Source organism: Orbicella faveolata, unplaced genomic scaffold, assembly GCF_042242905.1.
Source record: "Orbicella faveolata isolate gen_17 unplaced genomic scaffold, um_ofav_v1 contig_34, whole genome shotgun sequence".
NCBI lineage: Eukaryota > Metazoa > Cnidaria > Anthozoa > Scleractinia > Merulinidae > Orbicella > Orbicella faveolata.
Window position 1 is genome coordinate 4,029,442 of NW_028301563.1, and position 19,714 is coordinate 4,049,155.

At 38.3% G+C, this 19,714-nt stretch overlaps 2 protein-coding genes across 2 annotated transcripts; one reads left to right on the top strand and one right to left on the bottom strand.

The window, feature by feature from the left end:
* Positions 1 to 530: 530 nt before the first annotated feature.
* On the top strand, positions 531 to 8,430 carry LOC110068021 (fibroblast growth factor 1-like). Its single transcript, XM_020775383.2, has 4 exons — positions 531 to 784; positions 4,724 to 5,063; positions 5,808 to 5,911; positions 6,439 to 8,430. Exons 1-4 carry the CDS (start codon positions 776 to 778, stop codon positions 6,616 to 6,618), a joined length of 633 nt encoding a protein of 210 aa, XP_020631042.2. The 5' UTR covers positions 531 to 775; the 3' UTR covers positions 6,619 to 8,430.
* A 3,586-nt stretch (positions 8,431 to 12,016) lies between these two features.
* Positions 12,017 to 18,808, bottom strand: LOC110068083 (phosducin-like protein 3). The gene is made up of 4 exons (XM_020775451.2): positions 18,068 to 18,808; positions 16,458 to 16,601; positions 14,035 to 14,243; positions 12,017 to 12,777 (listed from the first exon to the last, which is right to left on the bottom strand). The coding sequence occupies exons 1-4, from the start codon at positions 18,295 to 18,297 to the stop codon at positions 12,632 to 12,634; spliced, it is 729 nt and encodes a 242-aa protein (XP_020631110.1). The 5' UTR covers positions 18,298 to 18,808; the 3' UTR covers positions 12,017 to 12,631.
* Between the last annotated feature and the right edge of the window lie 906 nt (positions 18,809 to 19,714).

A 19,714-nucleotide genomic window follows, 5' to 3' on the forward strand; every position in this document is an offset into this window, starting at 1 on the left:
GTAAGTTTCCGATTGCGCAATAGCTCTTTCTAATAAAAACGTAAACTAGCTGGTGGACTAGAAAGACAAACCAAAACAAGGATCTAAACGGACGAAATTACTAGTATCGAACTATTCAGTAATATGGCGCGTGTGTTTTAGAGTAAATACACCTTTTAACTAAGAAAGCACAAGCTCTACACCGAAATCAATGAGGAGTTTTCAAATTATGCAGGATTATTGCAATATTTGCGTAGTGGGTGTGTAGTTATAGAGACGAAAGTAACAAGCGACAAGTTGACAGCTTTCTTGCAGTTTCTAAGTAAGCAGCTGAGAGGATTTGTTAAGAATTTAAGGAGGAAGACTCTCTCTTGAAATTAAGTGTTGATAGAATGTTAGTGTACGTATATGAAATATTTTATTGTTGTGGGGATCTCCGCTGTGCAATTGCGTCATCGGTCCTCGGGATTGGCGGGAAAATCCCGCCAAAGTTGTTAGATGCTTCTAAAGATTCTAAATACGACTCTTTACCTTTCTTTTAAATCCTTGGCTTATTAAACATTTTGTTTGCTCAATAATCATTCTCGGAACGAGAGAAAAGAAACTTTAGCCTACGCTTTTCCCGCCGAATCTTTAATCAGCCTGTGTGGGCGGCAGTAATTATCGGGATGCGCCGTTGATCGGCCCCGACGTACTTCCGATCGATGCTACAGTATTCATAAACTTCGTTTCAATGGCGTGTCGTGAGTGCTATGTTCCTGGGTAGATCAATTTTCAGGATCTAGTGACCTATAGCATGTACAAGGTGAGGTTTGACTAGTATATATGAAGGATTTAGGACTTGTATCTAAAACTACAAATACGTTAAGTTAGTTCCTCGAAGTTCAGTCTGACGTGTGCAACCGCCAATTAAAAATGTGTACCTCGCTAAGAAAGAAAATATTCCCCTGTATTTCTCCATAAAGAGTATCAAACAGAGCAAATTGGCGTGTATTAAGTAGTACGTTATCATTTGACTCGTTTTAAGCTCGAACAAAGAAAAATCACGTTATAAAATACGTTGAATTTCGTGTAGTTTTGGCCGACTGGTTATTTGTAGTAAATTTGCGTTGTCTGTATACAAACACTGAGCGCCCACGAAATTCATGAATGAAATTCTTTTGAGGAGGCATAATTTGCCGCTAAATCACATCTAGGCCTCAAGAAGAATAACTTGTAACGATTTTTTCGCCTTCGAACGCTCAGCTGGAGGTAAATTTTACATGTCGTAGCTTTCTAAAATTTTCGGTGGGTCGAATTGAATGGTAGTGAAATCTAAGCATGCACGTGCGTATGCGCTGATGATTTTCGTGGTTCACGCGCTTTCCTATTTACTTAAAAACATATCGGCCTTTAATGGCTTCTTATTCAAAATTCCTTAAAATTTGAGGCTGTCAAAGAACGGACAAGCGGCGAATAGGTAATACTGTGTTTAGTTTTTCACCTGCTCTGTCCTGTCTGGGGTCTGTCGAATTCCTTGCCGGACGTAAACGTAATGTTTTCGTGACAGCCAAAATCAGTTCGTTGCCATGCAATTTAAGAAGCTGGTTTCGGAATAAACCCGAGGAAAGTTCCCGATAGTTTTCTCGGTAAATTCTATCTTCGATATCAAATCGGTAAAAGTTAGCGAGGCAAATTTGGATTTTGGATAATTGCTGAACTCAGTACTTATGTGTTCTCGCACTAGCAAGTATTAAATTAAAATTAACAACATTCACTGGCGTGAAAAAATGGCCCATTGAATACAACAACTAATTTTTTGGATGCCTGGCATTTTGATTGTTTCGTTGCTTATAAGCCTGAACTGTCAAAGGCTTTTCAAACAATCTATGCCAATGGTTGATTTAGTTAATTCAAACACGATGCCCGTCAGTGCATCTGTTGAAGGGAAAAATTCTCTCGAACTAAGCTTATGTTTATGTTTTATTAATCAGTTTTACGTATTTTGTGTTAGTCAGTCTTTCCATTCACGAGAGCTATTGAACTTTTTTAATTGCAACGATGCTAAATTGAATGGGAAAATTGAGATCCCGCCGGGAAACATAATGTTTTTGAATGAATAACAATGTCGCCGAACTTCATGTTATTTTTTCTCCAGTACATCATTTATCGACAGTGCAGTGTAACGCCTCTTTCACGGTAATGTTTTAAACGAATCAATAATTGCCGGCTGGATGCACGATGCCAGAAAATACTGAGATGCGGTGTGATTACTTAGTGGCCAACTGATCGCAATTAAGGCAATTTTCTAAGTGATAATTATAAATTCGAATTTCGTTCGAACTCGCAAATTATACGTTGCTGATGTCAAGAACAACTAACATTATTTACTATTAGACCGGAAGACATTTGTACGATTTACGTGCGCATCAATCATATAACCGCAGCTTCAAGAGCTTGAAAGAACAAGGAATTTCAAAAACTCGTCATGTGATTATGAAAACTTTCGTCATGTCATGATTTCATAAAGATGATATTGGTCATGTTTTTGAAGAAATTAAAGACCTCCGCGGTTGGAAATCATAATATTTGTAATTTACATCGGGGAGTTTGATTTGGATTTCTCATTCAAGGAGAACTGAGCCGACATGAACCTTGTATGTGCTTTCGCGGGCCATTACTAATTAAGCAAATGTGGACGTCTTAGTGCTGTGATAACGTGATGTAGCCGAAAAGCAAAACAAATCCTATTTCCTTGAATTACGTAACAGCAAATCCACTATCACTAACACTACGAGATTAAAATCTCAACATTTTCAATCTGGTTTATCTGTAATTCTATAATTAGAAGCATAAACTTCTAAAAGCCTCTGATCTTATCGTAAGTAGTGAAATTCTTTCCCATTCGCTTATACAATAGACAAGGCCGGAGATGCAAATAAAAACGAATATATTTGTAAACATTGTCTGTCTTTCCATTTCTCACGCACACCTTGGCTGTTTTGTCACGTTACACCGCTGATCAAGATTCTAAATGTGCTTGGGTAAGCTTGGCATGTGCACAGTTGTTTTTGTGGTGTGCAAAACATTTCCTGAATGGACGGAACTTCTTAAAAAGTACTCTAGATCTCCAGCTGGAATATTCGTCTGGGAAATGTCAAAATATGATAATTAGCGGAACTATACTTGACAGATGCTTCATTCGGAAAAACGCAACAGTAATATTCGAACTTAAGATTTTAGTTAGACCTGTAAATGTGATACGTTTTAATTTCTATCAAACATTTTTCCGCCAGGCGTTGTGTTGTTTGGGATCCAAATGCGTGGCTACTCAGCTCTTTCCCAGGCGCTCCGAGGAGGCGTTTTGAAAACCGCCCAGGCGTTAATGGGTGCCTACCATTTAGCAAAAAAAATCCTTAAATTTCGGTTGAAAGTCAAATGGAACAGTACTTTTCCGGAAAATCCGTTTGGAAATTGTAGACTACCTCCAGAGGTAGTCCTTATTTTCCGTTCGGAACGGAATGACGGAAATTTCCTTACCATTTGGTAAATTTTCCAGTTTCCAGTCTCTCATCAGCCGAAAACAATTATGAGAAATCGAATTGCAAATGGTGAAACGTCATCTCATTCGGTTGTGTTGATTGCTGACGGTCATCCCAAAAGGTTCATTCTGACAAATGGTAAGCACCCAATATTTGCCCAAATTGTGTGCAAAATGTTGACAAAAACAGCCCTTCTTTTGAATTATGTAATACTAGAATGCACTGTAGTTATAACAACAAAAGTGACAGATATGTAAAGAAATTTAACGGCAGAAGGGTAGATTGATGCAAGACTAAAAAAAGCTAGGGGCGATGTCTACATACAACGAGCATCCCTGCAGTACCATGTAGAGACTTGCCCCGCGCCACCTCCCTTGAAGAAGAGACTCTTTGTAGAAGCATTGCTTGCAGGCTAAACACCTCAATATGCCTTGATGTTCGCTCCACGATTTTGCGAAAGTGTTGTCTCGCTCTGCCGGTTTGAACTTCACATATACAGATAATAGTTAGGTGACGATAAAGCCATTTTGAATTCTTCTTTTATCCTTCGTTAATCGTCTAAACTAGAAGAGTATAAGCGCAGGAGAGAATAGCGCCCAGTTATGGTTTCTCTCTCGTTTTTCCCTTGCCCTGCACGACGTTTTACCAGAGAAAAATAAGAAAGAGGTCACATTTTCCAACAACCCAAGACCACAAACATTCTATTGAACTCGGTAACCCTTTGTCTTTATAAAACAGGAAGGCTTTTGAAATAACTGCAGAACACTACACTGCTCTAACCCCCCTTGGGTATTAGGACATTATTATGATTTTCAGCTGACCTTGGTAGTCGCTTATTTTGTTGATAAAGGTCGGTGTTGTTAGAAACATTCCACATTGGAACTTTTGGGAAGTTAGAATTTACACAAATCGGTGAATTTTTTGAGAGTTTTTCTCTCTAGTTTTATCGCTCTGAATGAATGAATGAATAATTATTATTGAAAAACGACTCAGCAGACGTGTGCTTAAATGAAAGTAAGATGAGTAAAATTTTACACAATATATGTGAAGTTCAAACCGACAGAGCGAGACAACGCTTTCGAAAAATCGTGGACCGAATATGAAGGCACCTTGGCGAGTTTAGGCTGCACTTAAGCAATATAATCTGAATTCAAGGAGACCTTTATACAAAAAAGAAAAAGTGTAACTGTGTACTAAACATTTTTGTTTTTTATAATTTCCAGGTTTTACTGACAAATGTGCTAAGCTTCATATTGCTGCTGTGTGTGGGCCACTCGACGTTCCATCCATCGGAAGCTCTGCCGGTCGAGAAATTGCCGAAGGGCGCTCGGTGGGTGACGAGCGGCTCCGACGATGACACCGAAAGGGAAGAGACCTACAAAACACCCGAACACAAGGTGTACATGAGACTAAGCAATCCCGTGCCGCGTCTTGACAGAGACATTCACAAAAACACCCCCACTTACATAAGGAGAGGAAAATTATTTAACAGGAATGGTTATCTTCTAAGAATAAACAGTGATGGTACGGTAGATGGGACAACCGACAAGAATTCTGTGTTTGGTGAGTGCTGTGAAGTTTATGAGTTTGTCGAAATGGGCCCGTAATAGCGAACTAATCCGCCAAACAAAGGGAATTTTATTTCGCTTGTTCTTTCCGTCAAATATTTAAAGTTTAGCCTGAATTTTTCAAGTTCGTCGATTTTAGTCCGTGTCAATCTTCTCCATTTTTAACCATCCTTGTTATGGTTTATGGTTTATTTCATCTCTTTGGTGTTTTTTTTTATCTTAGTAAACTACTATTTTCAGGTTTCCTTCAATTTAAATGTAATTTTGTACTTGGCCAATATAGCTCAAAATAATCAAAATGTTTAGAATCCTTCGTTTATAGTCCATATCCTCCGCTTGTCGATGATACATCCTCAAACATGGAAGCAAGTTGACACAGACCACGTGACAGAAAGGTTTTCTTCGACAAGAATATGTCATTGGCGATTTGCAATATACTTGGCTAAAAGCGAAGATGCAGCAAAATTTCATTGTCTGGCCAACGGTTTGAGGAAACAAATAGAACGACTGCTTGTGATATACATGTTATGAGGAGCTGGTTGAGATATGAAATCATATACTCACAATGTAATAAAAGGTTGCTAAGTGAAAACTGACACTTGAAACCAAGAGAAACTGAAACTTGTTGAAACTTCTCCCCCCTCCTCTCCTCTCTCCCACAATCACCCTCCCCCCGTCCAACCATCCCATTATGACAAGATAGTCGTTCATTAACCAATGCCGTCTTTTTCATCAACAGGTAACCTAGAGTTCCATTCGGTGGGAACGAGTTTGTTGATGATTTTGGGCTTAACGAGCCAAAGATATTTATCTATAATGGATGATGGTATCCTTTACGGAAGTGTAAGTATATTTGCGTTCTTTTTTGCCATGTCTGTAAGTTTTACGCCCTGTCTACGCGACGCCCGAAGAAATCTGAAAACGGTGTTTTCACTCTGAAAACGAATGAATCAAATGTTTTTCGTCCACACTACGCCGGAGAAATTTAAAAACGCAACAATCACCGGTCATTTTGGATTTGTGTTTGAAGGAAACTCTGTCAGAGACGTCACATCATTCTCACAGTGTCATCGTTTTCGAAAAGCTCCGTTTTCAAAACGTATTTTGTCCACGGTAACACGCAAGGCGGGCGTTTTCAAATTCCTCCGGTTTGAAGAGCGTTTTCGGAAAGCTCCGTTTTCGGGACGGATTAGTGTGGACGGTAGACCTAACCGTAGGAGCAAAGCTGCGTTGTCAAAATTTCCCGACGTAGTGTGAGTGGGGCGTTAAGGTGTTATCAGTGAATTCTGTTTTCAGTGATTTCCTGTGTTGGTACATGGTGCTGACAGCCTTCGAGACTCTTTGTTAAACGTTTTTCTTTTACTTTCCAGGAAGACCCAACGCTAAACAGTGTGTTTAGGGAAACGCATGAAGAAAATATGTTCCACTCGTTTTTGTCGTACAAAAACTCTACTTGGCTTGTTGGAATAAAGAAAAACGGAAAAGCGAAAAGGGCTTCGCGGACAAAAGTAGGTCAGAAATCAACGCAATTTTTGATTACCTACATGTAATTCTTAGCATAAGTAGTATTGATGTAGCATTAAACTGCAAACACTGCAAAGCAGTGTGTCTCGTTATTGGCATTGTCAGTCAAGTGCAAATGTTTCTATTTTGAAGCAATATTTGATTGCTGAAATTAAAATGAATTTGAGAATAATTTAATAATTCGTTCGTTTCTTTTTGGTATGAGAACGAAACGTTAATTTTTTTGTACGGAGACCAAGTCTTCAAGTTAATATCTTTATCGCGCGTAGTCAATGTAATATATTTATATTAAAGTTTTGCGGACTGCTTTATGTAAGCGAGTCACACAAGATCGACCGCGGGCGGTGTATATTTTTTGGAAAATCAGCTGATTGAATGAAAATTTGTTGCAGTGCAGTATATTTTGTAATTTACGCCGATATTCATCTGGTGATTTCATAAAAATCATCGATAACGTCGAGGAAACGGCTAAAATTTAGGCTTGTTAATGAGCCAACATTGCCGTTATAGTAACATCAGGAGCTAATGACTCTTGGCTCCTCGGCCACGTTTCCTAGTATTTTGAAGCATTTGTATTTGACTGCCTTTTTACACTAACTGGCTTTATTTAATTACGATTATACATAGACACACTCGTTTGTAACAGACCAAGGATTTAAAGGGATTTATCATTCGAAGTGGAGAAACAAGTGGAATCCAAGAGTGTCCTTTGCGAGATAAACCGTGAAACATTAAAATTGTACGAAAGCTTTTGTGTCTGCTCAACCTCGTTCCCAAGTGGAGAGGGAAGTCTGATAACGAGCGATGCCATGTACCTGAGTAACTGTGCTGACAACAATCACGGGCTCAAACAATTTGAGTTTTATTATCACGTAATTTTCGTCATAAAGGAGTATTTTACTTCGGCAAGCCGTTGAACTGCCAGCCTTCGCAGTTTGTTCTTATTTTTATTCTTTGATTGCACGAGGACTTGTTAAATACTGCACTTGTTTCTCCATGGCGTAGTCTTATAACACCATTAAAATACTGCTGAGTTTGGTTATATGGAATAATCTGAAAATTAATAACGATATAATAATGATTGGTTTTTGGAAGGTGGATTCGTCTCAAGGTACATGTTTACTGTGTCAGTAATTGATGTATTTTGGTATCCAGTTGTGATATTCACATAAAGTCCCGTCAACACTACGCCTGAGAAATTGAAAAACGCAGCTTTGTTTCTACAGTGCGGCTTACCTTCTGCACTATTCCGTCTCGAAAACGCTCCTCAAACCAGAGGAATTTGAAAACGCAAAGCTGGACGGAAATTTTCGAAAACGATGAAGTCGCGAAAATCATGTGATTTTCCTGACCTAATTTTCTTCAAACACAAAGCCTAACTGACTAGTGATTGTTGCGTTTTCAAATTTCTCCGGTGTAGTGTGGACGGTGTCCAAGGCAGCTTTATTGCAGAACGGGTTTGTTCTATGGTTTTATTCGTGATACTTACTGTGTAAGAACTTGCCAAGCATCCACAGTGTGACTTCGCCAACCAAGGCCATCCAATAATTTTTTTCACCTGATATTTCTCAAACTCATTAAGTTTAAACAAAGGAAATCATGACCGTGACAGTGTTTGGATATCTGATCTTAATTAGCAGAGTCTTTTACGATTCTATTTCTCCGTTTTCTCCTTAGTCAGTTTAGTTTCGATTGAGAAGATGTATCAGACACTCAAGACAGTGTTTGACCACATTTCCAAACACCTCGAAGTTCGTCAAAAATACTCCGCTGCACTTCGTATTTCAACTCTCTTCTCGGTGTTTGGAAATGTGGTCAAACACGGTCTTTCGAGTCCTGTTTGATATATTACATCAAACACGACAGACCGTGTTTGACCACATTTCCAAACACCGAGAAGAGAGTTGAAATACGAAGTGTAGCGGAGTATTTTTGACGATCTTCGAGGTGTTTGGAAATGTGGTCAAACATTGTCTTCAGTGTTTGATATATCTTCTCAATCGAAAGTAAACTGATTAAGGGGAAAATGGAAATACAAAATCGTAAAAATCTATGCCAATTAAGATCAGATATCCATACCGTCACGGTCATGATTTTCTTTGTTTAAACTTGGTGAAGCAGGAATGAGTTTGAGAAAAAAAATTAATCAATGGTGCTTGGGTGATTAAAATCGATAAAATGGTCGCAAATTTCTTGTTTGATTTGTTTCTGTACAGTTGTAGTGTGCTTAGAATTCTGCAGTTAACAAATAAGGTATTCAATCATTAAGTTTGTACATAATTTTGTCAGATGGCCTTGGCTGAAGTCAGGCGTTCTGTAATGAAGCATCAAACCAATTAATATATTGGAAAATGATAAATCCTTAAAAACAAATTGGCTCGAGGAAGCTATAGAAAATATCTGAATAACCGTGTTGGTGTACGCTCTTAATGTGAGCGTTGTCAGTCTTGAGTATAAATCTGCTAGCGTTCTATAACTAATGTCCTTCTCTTGTTGGCTACGCTACTTGCTATCTACTTTGTTTTAGATTGTGAGTTGCCTAGCAGTGTGCGGTTGTTAACAAAATGGCGGCTGCTTCTTTGCGTTTTCGAAGTGTCCATGAAGACGGTTTAGATAAAGTTTTGAGCGACTAGTAGATCTATACGAAAACAATTAGATTAGTTAATGTCGATTTCTACACTCGATAGTTGACTTTGGCTGCACCCTCGTCAACTATCGTGCAAACGAAACTCCAAGCTCACCGTCAAATTGTTCAATAGTGAGTGTAGCCCTTTGACGTTTCACTTTGTCAATAGTTAGTGAAACTCTACGAATTTCTTATGATATTCAGTTATAATGTTGTTAACATGGTTAATACTCTACATTAGTCAAGCACTAGTCTTGTTCGAAGGGTTTTGGTTTCGCGCTTGCTTAGCTCTCTTGAAAGTCGTGTCTTAGTCAATCAGACTTGGGTTACGCTCGTTTTCCCGCGCTTAATACCAGTTGCATATTTCCTGCTTACTGACCCGTTGTATATTTTCCCGTGCTTGGTACCGGTTTACATGTTGTCGCCTCCAATTCTGATTGGAGCATTGCGGTATTTGGGTTCACGATCGGTCAATTATTTATTCCGTTTTGGTTAGAAACCTGTCAATATTGAAAAACATGATACAGAGCAGAAAAATTATATTCTTTAGTCAAATAGTCACCATGTTCAACACAAAGAAAGATGACTAGAGAACAAAACTTTATTTTCGCCGCTGTTCGGCGCAAACCCCGGATTGACAAATTTATCAATTAAAATTGAGTTTGGGCTTGTTCCACAGAAGTACCAAACAAATGCAGATGAGTCTTAAGGGACCGAACGATCTGTAGAGATATATCTGTATCTGTTATGATAATAATTATTTTTTTGGTTAACAATTAGCTTGTAGGTTCGGTGATTTTATTGGCGTCACGGTATCGCGCGTGACACTCGTCTTATGACGTACATCTCGCGTTCATCATGCGGTCAACGCGTGTTTGTCGCGCGTTTTACCGTGATCACCAGAGGCAAGAATATGATTTTTTCCTGATTACAAATTTATAAATGAACTTTATTTTGTAAGCCACATTGAAACAGAACATGATAGGTTTTTGGAGTCAGCTGATTGAATGAAAAGGTTAACAGTCGGTTTTCGTTGTTTCAAAGATATAGAGCTATTTAAATTAAGAATTAAAGAAGTATTGTTTATTTAAGTACCACGACGGTTTAGGGATTAAGCGCCAATTCGATGTAAATAACGTCGTGATACTATAAGATATAAAAAATATTAAACAGAGGATTTCTTTATCTTTAACAGTAAGGAATTCCAGAATGTACATTTTCGTTCAAATAACTATGAAGTTGTAAATATCAAAAAAATATGAATATGTTGGCAAAAAGAAAAGTGTTAATGTATTTTTAAAGCAGATTTGCAATAAAAGAAAGAGCAATCTAAAAACTTTGTAGTTGTAGGTCTTTTCCACCGAGATAAAGCCTCTCAGAATTTGCGTCACGCAAACACGAAACAGCGTGACGAGTTAGCCTCTTTTAGATCTGTACGGCTTTCTAAGTCAAGAATAACCAAAACTGTGAGGGGGGAAACAAATTGCTTTGTCAAACAGTTTCTAAACCCAGATCGTGCAAACCGTAGGCTAGGCTCCAAACTTAAAAGGTTTATACCTTTACAATACAGCCAACTAGATTAGTTTTGTGTTGTAGGGAAATGAGTTCTTACCCCCTCCCACCCTTCATTTAAAGGCAGCACAAGGTTATAAAGACCTCTTAAAGGAGCTATGTCACGGTTTGAGTATTCTGAAAAGTTTAGCCTAAATTATTCACGTTTGTCATTTGTAATCCGTTTTAATCTTCTCCATCCTTATTCCTTTATGGTTTTTCTATCGTATTAAACTACCATTTTCAGGTTTCCTTCAATTTAAAGGTAATTTTGCTCGTGGCCAAAAATACTCAAACTACTGTGATTGAGCTCTTTTAATGTTGCTTTAATTGTTTCATGAAAGAGACCATCGCTTAGCCAAATCAGAATTGTCAGGGAATTGGACTTGAAATTCATGCCGTGATGTGGGTACAAGTCCTTTTCCACTCTGACCACTGTCTGTGGTCTGCCACACTCATAAGCCTGCTCGAAAGGATATTCAGACACCCCTTAATAATTACTGTGCTCTAATGCTCAAATTATCCTTCTTTTTTTTCTACAACACCATGTGGGCTACCATGCTGAATGCAAACATAAAACTTGCCTGCCTCTCATTGACAAAGTGGCATTTTCATCAAGTATTTTATTTACAATCTCACAAGGATATCATAAAAATAACTCTTAGATACTTTGAAATTTATATGATTTTATGTTGGAATACTTTTGCTCTAAAAAAATTGTTCTTCACAGAGCAGTCCTCTTTTGCAATATTTGTATCACTTCCATCAATATTACCAACTAAAGGTGTGTAAAATATTCAGTTTTCAGTGAAATCTTTGTTTTACAGACTAACTGTGATAGGGCTCCAAAGTTTTTACTCAATTATTAGTTGAGTAAGACACGACAGAGCTTTGGAGACAATGTTTTGGCCTTAAAATTACAGTTCTGTCACTAGAAACTTTTCTCATTTCCAATGGTAACAATGGGTGATTTCCATTATGCCAAAGATTCCGGAAAAAAAAAATGGCTAGAGCCATTCCTATTGGCTGACCCGGTTTAATCGGAAAATGTTCCATTTTCCTTGGGTATTCCCACTGATCTCTGACTGGTCGGTTTGGCATAATGAAAGCACCCAATATCAGCAACCACTTGTCGCCTAAAATTTTGTGCGCTTTGCTGTTAATGATGTCAAAGGCTGACAGGTTGCCACTGAAAACAGAATCAGTTGCTCGTAACAAAAACACAATTGTAGTGTTAAAAAACAAGCTTGGTCAGAAGAGATTTATAATTTTATTATCTGTTAAAAAATCTGTTGAAGTTTACCCTGGCCCAAAACTTAGAATCTCTATTTGCATGAAAGCCTCTAAATTATTGACCCTGTTTTATCCTGCATGCTTTGTGACCATTCTTGCTTGGAAGAAAACTTTTTTTCTTCATCATGTTGCCTGATCCAATAGTCTTGCCCTTCCATATTTTTGTCAACTTGACTTAAAATAATTCAGGAACTTAACAAGTTACTTGAATACACAACTTAAAATGTTCAACAATTTCATATTTTAAACATTCACCTAGACATGCAAAATATGCACCATGAAAATGGGTTTCAATAATAGATGATATTTCTTCTAAAAGAACTTCTCAGTTGACATAACATTCTACAGTTCAAGAAAATATCCATACTCCCACAGAAGGGATTATAATTTCCTGGGGATGGGGGGGGGGGGGGGGGGGGGTTCTGTAAGACCAAAATATTTCAAGAAATGTAAAAAGCTTAATTGGAATTTCCAGAGGGGTGGGGGGTCTTAGAAAAAATCCCTTCTGTGGGGAAGGTATGGACATTTTCTGGAACTACACATTTGAAAAATCCAGTGTCTCTATATTGCTAATCATCTTCGTCACTATCAGAGTCTCTGGTGTATGTCTGTCGCAATGAACTTTCCATAACATCATGAATTTTATTTTTTTTTCGTGGATCTTCTGTTAGTTCTGTTTTCACTGCACCAGCTTCTGCCAACATCCATTCTAATTCTATGAACAATAATAAAGACTAATGACACTCCTGGGACATGTGTTTGTGGAGGCACAGTAGCCTTTTGGTTAGCGCAGTGGACTCTAGATTAAGGGATTCTGACCAGTAATTGTGTTCTTGAGCAAGACACTTTACTCTCACAGTGCCTCTCTCCACCCAAAGTATAATTGGGTACTGGAATTTTTTAATGCTAGGGGTAACCCTGTGATGGACTAGCATCCCATCGGGAAGGGTAGAAATACTCCCAGTTGTTTCAGAAACCAGGATAAGCTCCAGCAGTATGGAAAACTTGGCCCGATGCACACTTTACCTCAGTACAAGTATATATTGTCGTAGGTGGTAGTTGGACTATGCGTCAAGTGGTGTGGGTTTGAACCTGGGCATGGGTCACTGTGTTGTGGTCTTCAGTTGGGCAGTCACATAACTCTCACAACTTTTCTCTACCCATGAGAATAAATGAAAATCTTAGCCAAGATAGCATGCCATGGACTCGGGCTTTTTGGCCACATGGGTGTCCACATATCTGTGGTGTGACATGCGTGACTCTAAATACAGTCATGTGATTAGTGAGTCACGTGAACCATGGTGCCTCGTGGCGCAGCAGTTGTTGTCGAGCAAAACCCAAACTGGACATTAAAAGTTTTGTTGTAGTTTCAGCCCACAGCTCTGTGATTTCATTGTTATCACAACTCAACAATTTCCTGTGACTGTTTTTTATCATAATTGCACATTGCTTCATATATTGCATCAAATCACCCCATAGTGCACATTCTGGACAACCACTTTTCAAAATATCTTGGCTAAAAGCCTAGTTCAACTAGCATCCTATCCCAGGAGAGTAGCAAAATTTTCCTTTGTTGTGGATTTTCTTTCTGATTGGTGGTCACAAAATCCAGAGTAATTGTCATAGTTATCTGTCGCACCATTGTGGATCTCATCATCCCAGTTTTGGAATCATGTGTACTAAAGGCACCTGCAGTCGACTGTCGATTAATAACCTCAATCGATACTCTCGATTGACCCTTGATGGTCAACAGTCGGTTGAGAGTAAACTAGTTCTTGATTAATGCATATGAGTTAATTGACACTCGGCTGACTATGGACTGACTGTTGATTGAGTGTTGACTGAGTATAATTGAGATGTTTATTGACTGTCGGTTCAGGGTCCATTGATGGTATCAATCAACACTCAAGAATGGATTAAGTACACATGATCCATGTATTCTATCTTCTTTGTCCTTGTAATGATAACCTACCTTCAATCTTAAGGTTCATTCCTCCAAACACAAGGGGTCCAACAAATTGCTTCTTCATGTCTTCTTCATGGTAGATAAATATCGTTGGTAGATGTCTGTCTGGATAGTTTGGTATACATGTGGTTGACACACTCTTTAGGAATTTTGTAGATGGAAATTCCGTTGCTAGACGAGCCAAGTATTGGTTTATTAATGTACACAAGGGTATACTACTTCAGGTCAAGGAAAAATCAAATTTAGATAAGTAATTTGTGAAAACTAAAGTTAATGATGTATAGAAGAATCTGACAGCATAAAAACGGAATGACACACCAAGTCAGCATTAACTTCCTACATCCTGTAAGACAAGGTTGCATTATCTAAATAATTCACTGGGTTATTATGTTCACATGGAGATGCTAGGGTTACATTTTTTAAGGTTACTTCCCACCTTCCCAGGTGCCCTTTGGGAAAAAATTGTACGTGTGCCAGTTTCAATAAAACTGCAACAAACCATATATCATAAAAAAGCTTAATAAATGTACTTTTTCAAAAAAATTACGATTTTAGCAATGTTTTCCTTTTGGAAGTGTCAGGAGGCAGTAAGGCGTGAAATGACCGAGGGTTCTTCTAGTGATTTTATATACAATTAGTTTTAGTTAGTTTATTGTAATCATATAGTAGATTAACTTAGTAATAGTTCTAGTTAGCAATTAATTAAATAATTAATTTTATTGTAAATCTAGGAATTGTAATCTAAACATTTTAATCGTAATTTTAAATTTTTAGCAAAGTTAAATTTAAATACACGACCCCACAAGCTTTTAGCTTTAATTATTATCGTGTTTAAATAAAGTTTATCTATCCACCTATCTATCTATTGAATTTATCGGGTATTGGATTCCGCAGTATGAGCAAAATGGCTGCACAGTCTTATTCACAAGGCATCAATCAACAAATGTGCGTTGCGCTTTTTTGATACTCTGATTGGTTGTCTAGATATCCACATCTAAAGTTGGAGTAGCTAAAAATATGCGAGACGTGTTGCGTAAATGGATACCATGGGAAAAATGTGTTAAAAATCAAAATTTCCCGACACACTTTGGTTTGTCATTATCTCTGGAATGTTCTGGTGAAATTTTCACGACAGTCCGTCAAATATGCATGCCCGATAAATTCACTCAAAGTGGATGTATTCCTCCAAAAATCAAATGCGGGATTTTAGCTTGTAAAGGTTCGTAAACAACTCGTGCCACACGCAGAGATTATCATGCCTGATAAAACCGCAAACCAATGGAACAAAAGGACCTTCTAGTGTCTATGACACTAGATCAAGAATTTCTGGGAAAAGCATTGCATTGCAATATGTTTTTTATCTCGCTCAATTCAGGAAGACGATGTCCAGTCCTTGCAACTTCTTCAAAGCTTACCCCTTCGCTTTGACAAAAGCTGCAAGTGACTCGACCAGCAAGCTATCGATTGAGCTCATCTCTATTGACAATGCTCCAGTGTTTGGGACCGTTCGTGTAGCATTATTCTTTTTCTTCATCGCTTCTGCTAGATTCCGACAAAGAGTCTTGTTCGCAACCTGCACTGAAGTTGACTTTGATATTTAAGCCACTTGCTCCAAGGATATTTGAATGCTCTGGATATTCAGCAGATGCTGAAACTGTCAAAGGTGTTTGGCCAAACCAAGAGCCTTTGTCGCTTTTGGCCAGGTTTTTTTCTTTCCTTGACAAAATGGAGCTTTTTCTTTCTTCTTTGGGCCGGTTTTTTTTGTTTTCTTTACCCAAGGACTTTTTTCTGCTTTTTCTGCCATAGGAATTAGCGTAAAGAGCTTCTACGTGGGAATTTTTGTCAATAAATGTAAACAAAAATATTCAAATGACATGAAATACAAGCGATGAGCGTTTGCTGTGAAAACTTCCCCAGGCGTCTTGCCTGTTGACAAGATTATGATGCCTTCCTAGTTTATTAACTTTATTTGAAAATAAATGTTTTCTAAATAACTCGGCCGCTTTTTGAGATTTTTAATGTTTTTCTTTTGGAAACACTACATAAAATGATGAACTTAAATTTTGTCAAATAAAAGAAAAAACTATTTTTTTGGCCTCTGAAGGTGGGAAGTAACCTTAAGTTGTCGTAGTGCAATGTTACGTGTTATAAACGGAAGTGGCAAGTAATTGGCTCAGTTCTTAGATGTTCACACAAAGACACAAATAGCGTCAAGACTCTTGGTTCATTTTTGAGTTTTCAGCCAAAGTGTACATTGTTTTCAATTTAGGGAGGTAATGAAAAGGTGTCAAAAGTAGTAAACCTCTAAGAATGCTTCTTATGTGCATTGTGTATCTGGAAAATTCTTAGCAGTAGGCAACATGCCCAGGCCTACTGTATGGCGCTTTCCATCACTCTAATGTGCTTACAGAGAACCCTGACAAGGATACCCAGATTTGTAGAGATGTAAAACAACCCAGACTCCTTTTCCAGCTTTGTTGACCTCCTCCACATAGTCCTGAGCAGAAATCTCCCTGACGTCACCAAATTTAGATGCTTGTTGTAATTTCTGCATCTCTGCCATCCTTTGTTGCCTTCAGAAAATACAATTTGTAGAGTCAGTTTTTTAGAGGCAGTATTTATTGAATATCAGGCTAGCAGCTAAGTGGCTACTCTTTGGAGAGTGAGTAGAAAATTAAAGAGAGAACGAAGATTACTTTAGATGCTTGAAGGAAAGAAATTAGTTTTTGCACATTAAAAATTTGTCCTAAGAGTCAGTCTGAAAAACACTTCTATCTGGGTAACCCGAAAACACTGACCCCCAGTCCGCGGCCTACCCTATGGACTGGTCCATGGACTACCCCTACAGACCCCCTCTATGGACCACCCTAAAATAGTGTAAAAATAATAAATAAATATTTCACTTATGGGTTGTCTAATAGATTCAAACTTGTGTCGGTGATTTTTTGAGTGTTACACTGTGCAAATGTAACAGACTTGGGTTTTTAACACCCACCCCCCTTCCCCCCCAAAAATTACCTAAAAGCTGTTTTCAGCGTAAGGAGATGCCGATGGTAAGAAGGAAAGTTCTTACCTTCCATTTGTGGCTCAATCTGGCTATGGAAGATATATTTTTAGGCCGTTTATTCTTGTTTGTGTCTGTTATTCCGCTGAGTGAATTGTGACGCTTGGAACGAGTTCACGAGCCCACGGGAGGATGGGCTGAACAAAATGGCAGAGGGGAAAGGGCACAAATTTCGAGGCTTCCTGGAGGCTTCCCCGTACACGTCTTTCTTATACTTTATGGCCAAAGCAAAGGAAATGGCAATGTGTAATTATATAAATTGTACTCGAGCCTGAATCCAGGTCTGCCATTTGCACAATGTAACGTTCACAATTCCGCTGTCATGAGTAATTTATTAGACAACTCGCAACTGAAATGTTTTTTATTATTTTTATTATATTTTGGGGGGTGGTCCGTAGAGGGGGTCCGTAGGGGGATTCTGTGGACCGGTCCATAGGTAATCCGCGGACCAGGGGTCAGTGTTTTCGGGTAACCCCTTCTATCTGTAACAAACAACACGATTTACAAAATGATGTCTGCCCTTTCTAAACCAACTCTTACTTTTCCATTAAGTTAAAAAGCTTAATTATAGTGATGTGTAACATCACTATAACTATTGACAGAAGCATATCACCTAGTCTAGGTGATATGCTTCAAATTCTGCTAATAATAATCACTATATAACAATGGTAAATATATGTTAATAAGGTTTCTGAATTCAAAGCATGATCCGTGTTCAACATTCAGTGTTTCTGTATTCAAATATCCATCACAGTATAAATTTCCATTAAATTCTAAATAAATCAAATAATACTAAAAAGTGTGAAAATAACATTTGAAGAAATGTAAGGAAGCCAGTAGGGAGAAATGACATTTTGAGCATGAGACTGAAAGGTCCACGATTTTTACCTTATATGGTAAAACATTCTCATCGGAATCAACTCGTTGCTGAAAGGGATGTAAACTGTAAACTATTTGTAAAATTATTTTTCTGACCTAAATTGTAAAAGAACACGTTCGTCTTCTTCATCTTCTAGTTCTTCTAGCTCGTCTAACGTCATATCTTCGTAAGCTTTCACCACATCTCCTGTCTTTCTCTGGACTGTCTCTTCCAGCAGATTTATAAGTTGATCTTCAGTAACTTCGCCTTCTTTCGTATTCTCTGGCAATATGCCGTGTCTTCGTAGGGCATCGTTCCATTGCGTATCTTCGTTTGGATTCTGCATTGCTAATTCTAGTGGTCCTGAAATCCTCAATGTAGCAAGAAATCAAAGAATATATTCCCTCAGTCTTCCTACAGCTTTTCACTGACGCTTTTACTCACTTCTTCGAGTTTGACAGAAAATTAGTTACTGGTCAGCAGTTGTTCGGCCTCTCAATAGATGTGTTATGTCAGCCTCACCAAACATCCTCACTGTTGAAGCATCATTTCTTCACACGTACACTGACTTCAAGAACGATCTTAAAAGCGTCGAAAATTGCGCAACCTCTGAAAGGCTCCAGGAATGAGGAAAAAGCATCTTAAGCTCAATTTATAGGAAGTAATTTAAGCAAATTGGACCAACCGTGAAGCCTGTCACGCGGAGTAAATTCCATATGTCCCACAGGATACCCAAGAGGTCAAATTAATCCTGGGAGTGTAGTCCTTGTATTTCGCACAAATTTATTCCTTCCTCTAACTCTTACGTTTAAGCTAGAAACACTGAAAATATTATCAAGAATTTTTAACTGATACAGAGACCAAAAACAAAGGTTACTCTTATCATATATAGTGGCGGACTGGAGGGAGATGTGAAGCTCTTTTAAGGGTCTCAAAATTGCGATCTCAGGAGTTTAAAGTTGGAGATTTTGTGGTCATTTCTTAGCGTTTTCTCCCGTTTTCAGTTGGTAAGGGCCGAGGGCTTTTCTAACAGGAGGGGGGGAGGGTGGGGTCTGGTTTTAACCTGATAGGACTTTGGACTCATTTCATCTCTTCGGACCTTGTACACGATCGCTCAGGGATTAAGAAGTTCAACCCTCAGTGTACGTGCTCACCTTTGGCGAAGTCTCTTTACAATACGAGAATTGGCTCTTGTATCCTACCATTCGCTGACAGTTTATTTGATAAGATTTACGTCATTAGTCTTGTGACATAAGGAACTTATACGAAGGCCGGAGGTTGCAGACTTGATCGTCGTATTTTCCCTTTCTCATTATGGTTGTTTTCTTACATAGCTGTGGTAACTGTACTGTCTAGTCACTGTCTTCCAGTTAGGTTCCATTATCAGGCGTCTAGGAAATATAATTGACACAGTAACCACTGAGTAATGAAAAAAATCTGCTGCGAAACAAATGAAGCTTCATAAGATTTGATAATCTGCGTCTCATTTGTTCTCATTATAATACACTGATAGTGTCTGATATACTGAAGGCCAACAAAACTCACACTTATCAAACAGAAGATAGCTAGTGCTCCGTCAGATATAAGAAAATAATTCCCACTTTGACCTCAAACGTGCAATATTGTCGTAGAAAACATAGACACACCATCTTTTATTTGCTTTAGAATAGAGCACGAAAAAGCGAAAATATTTACATCCGAGAATGGGTGGTAATGCACTTGCAACACAGCGTGCGGGACATACGTGCATGCTCTATGATTTC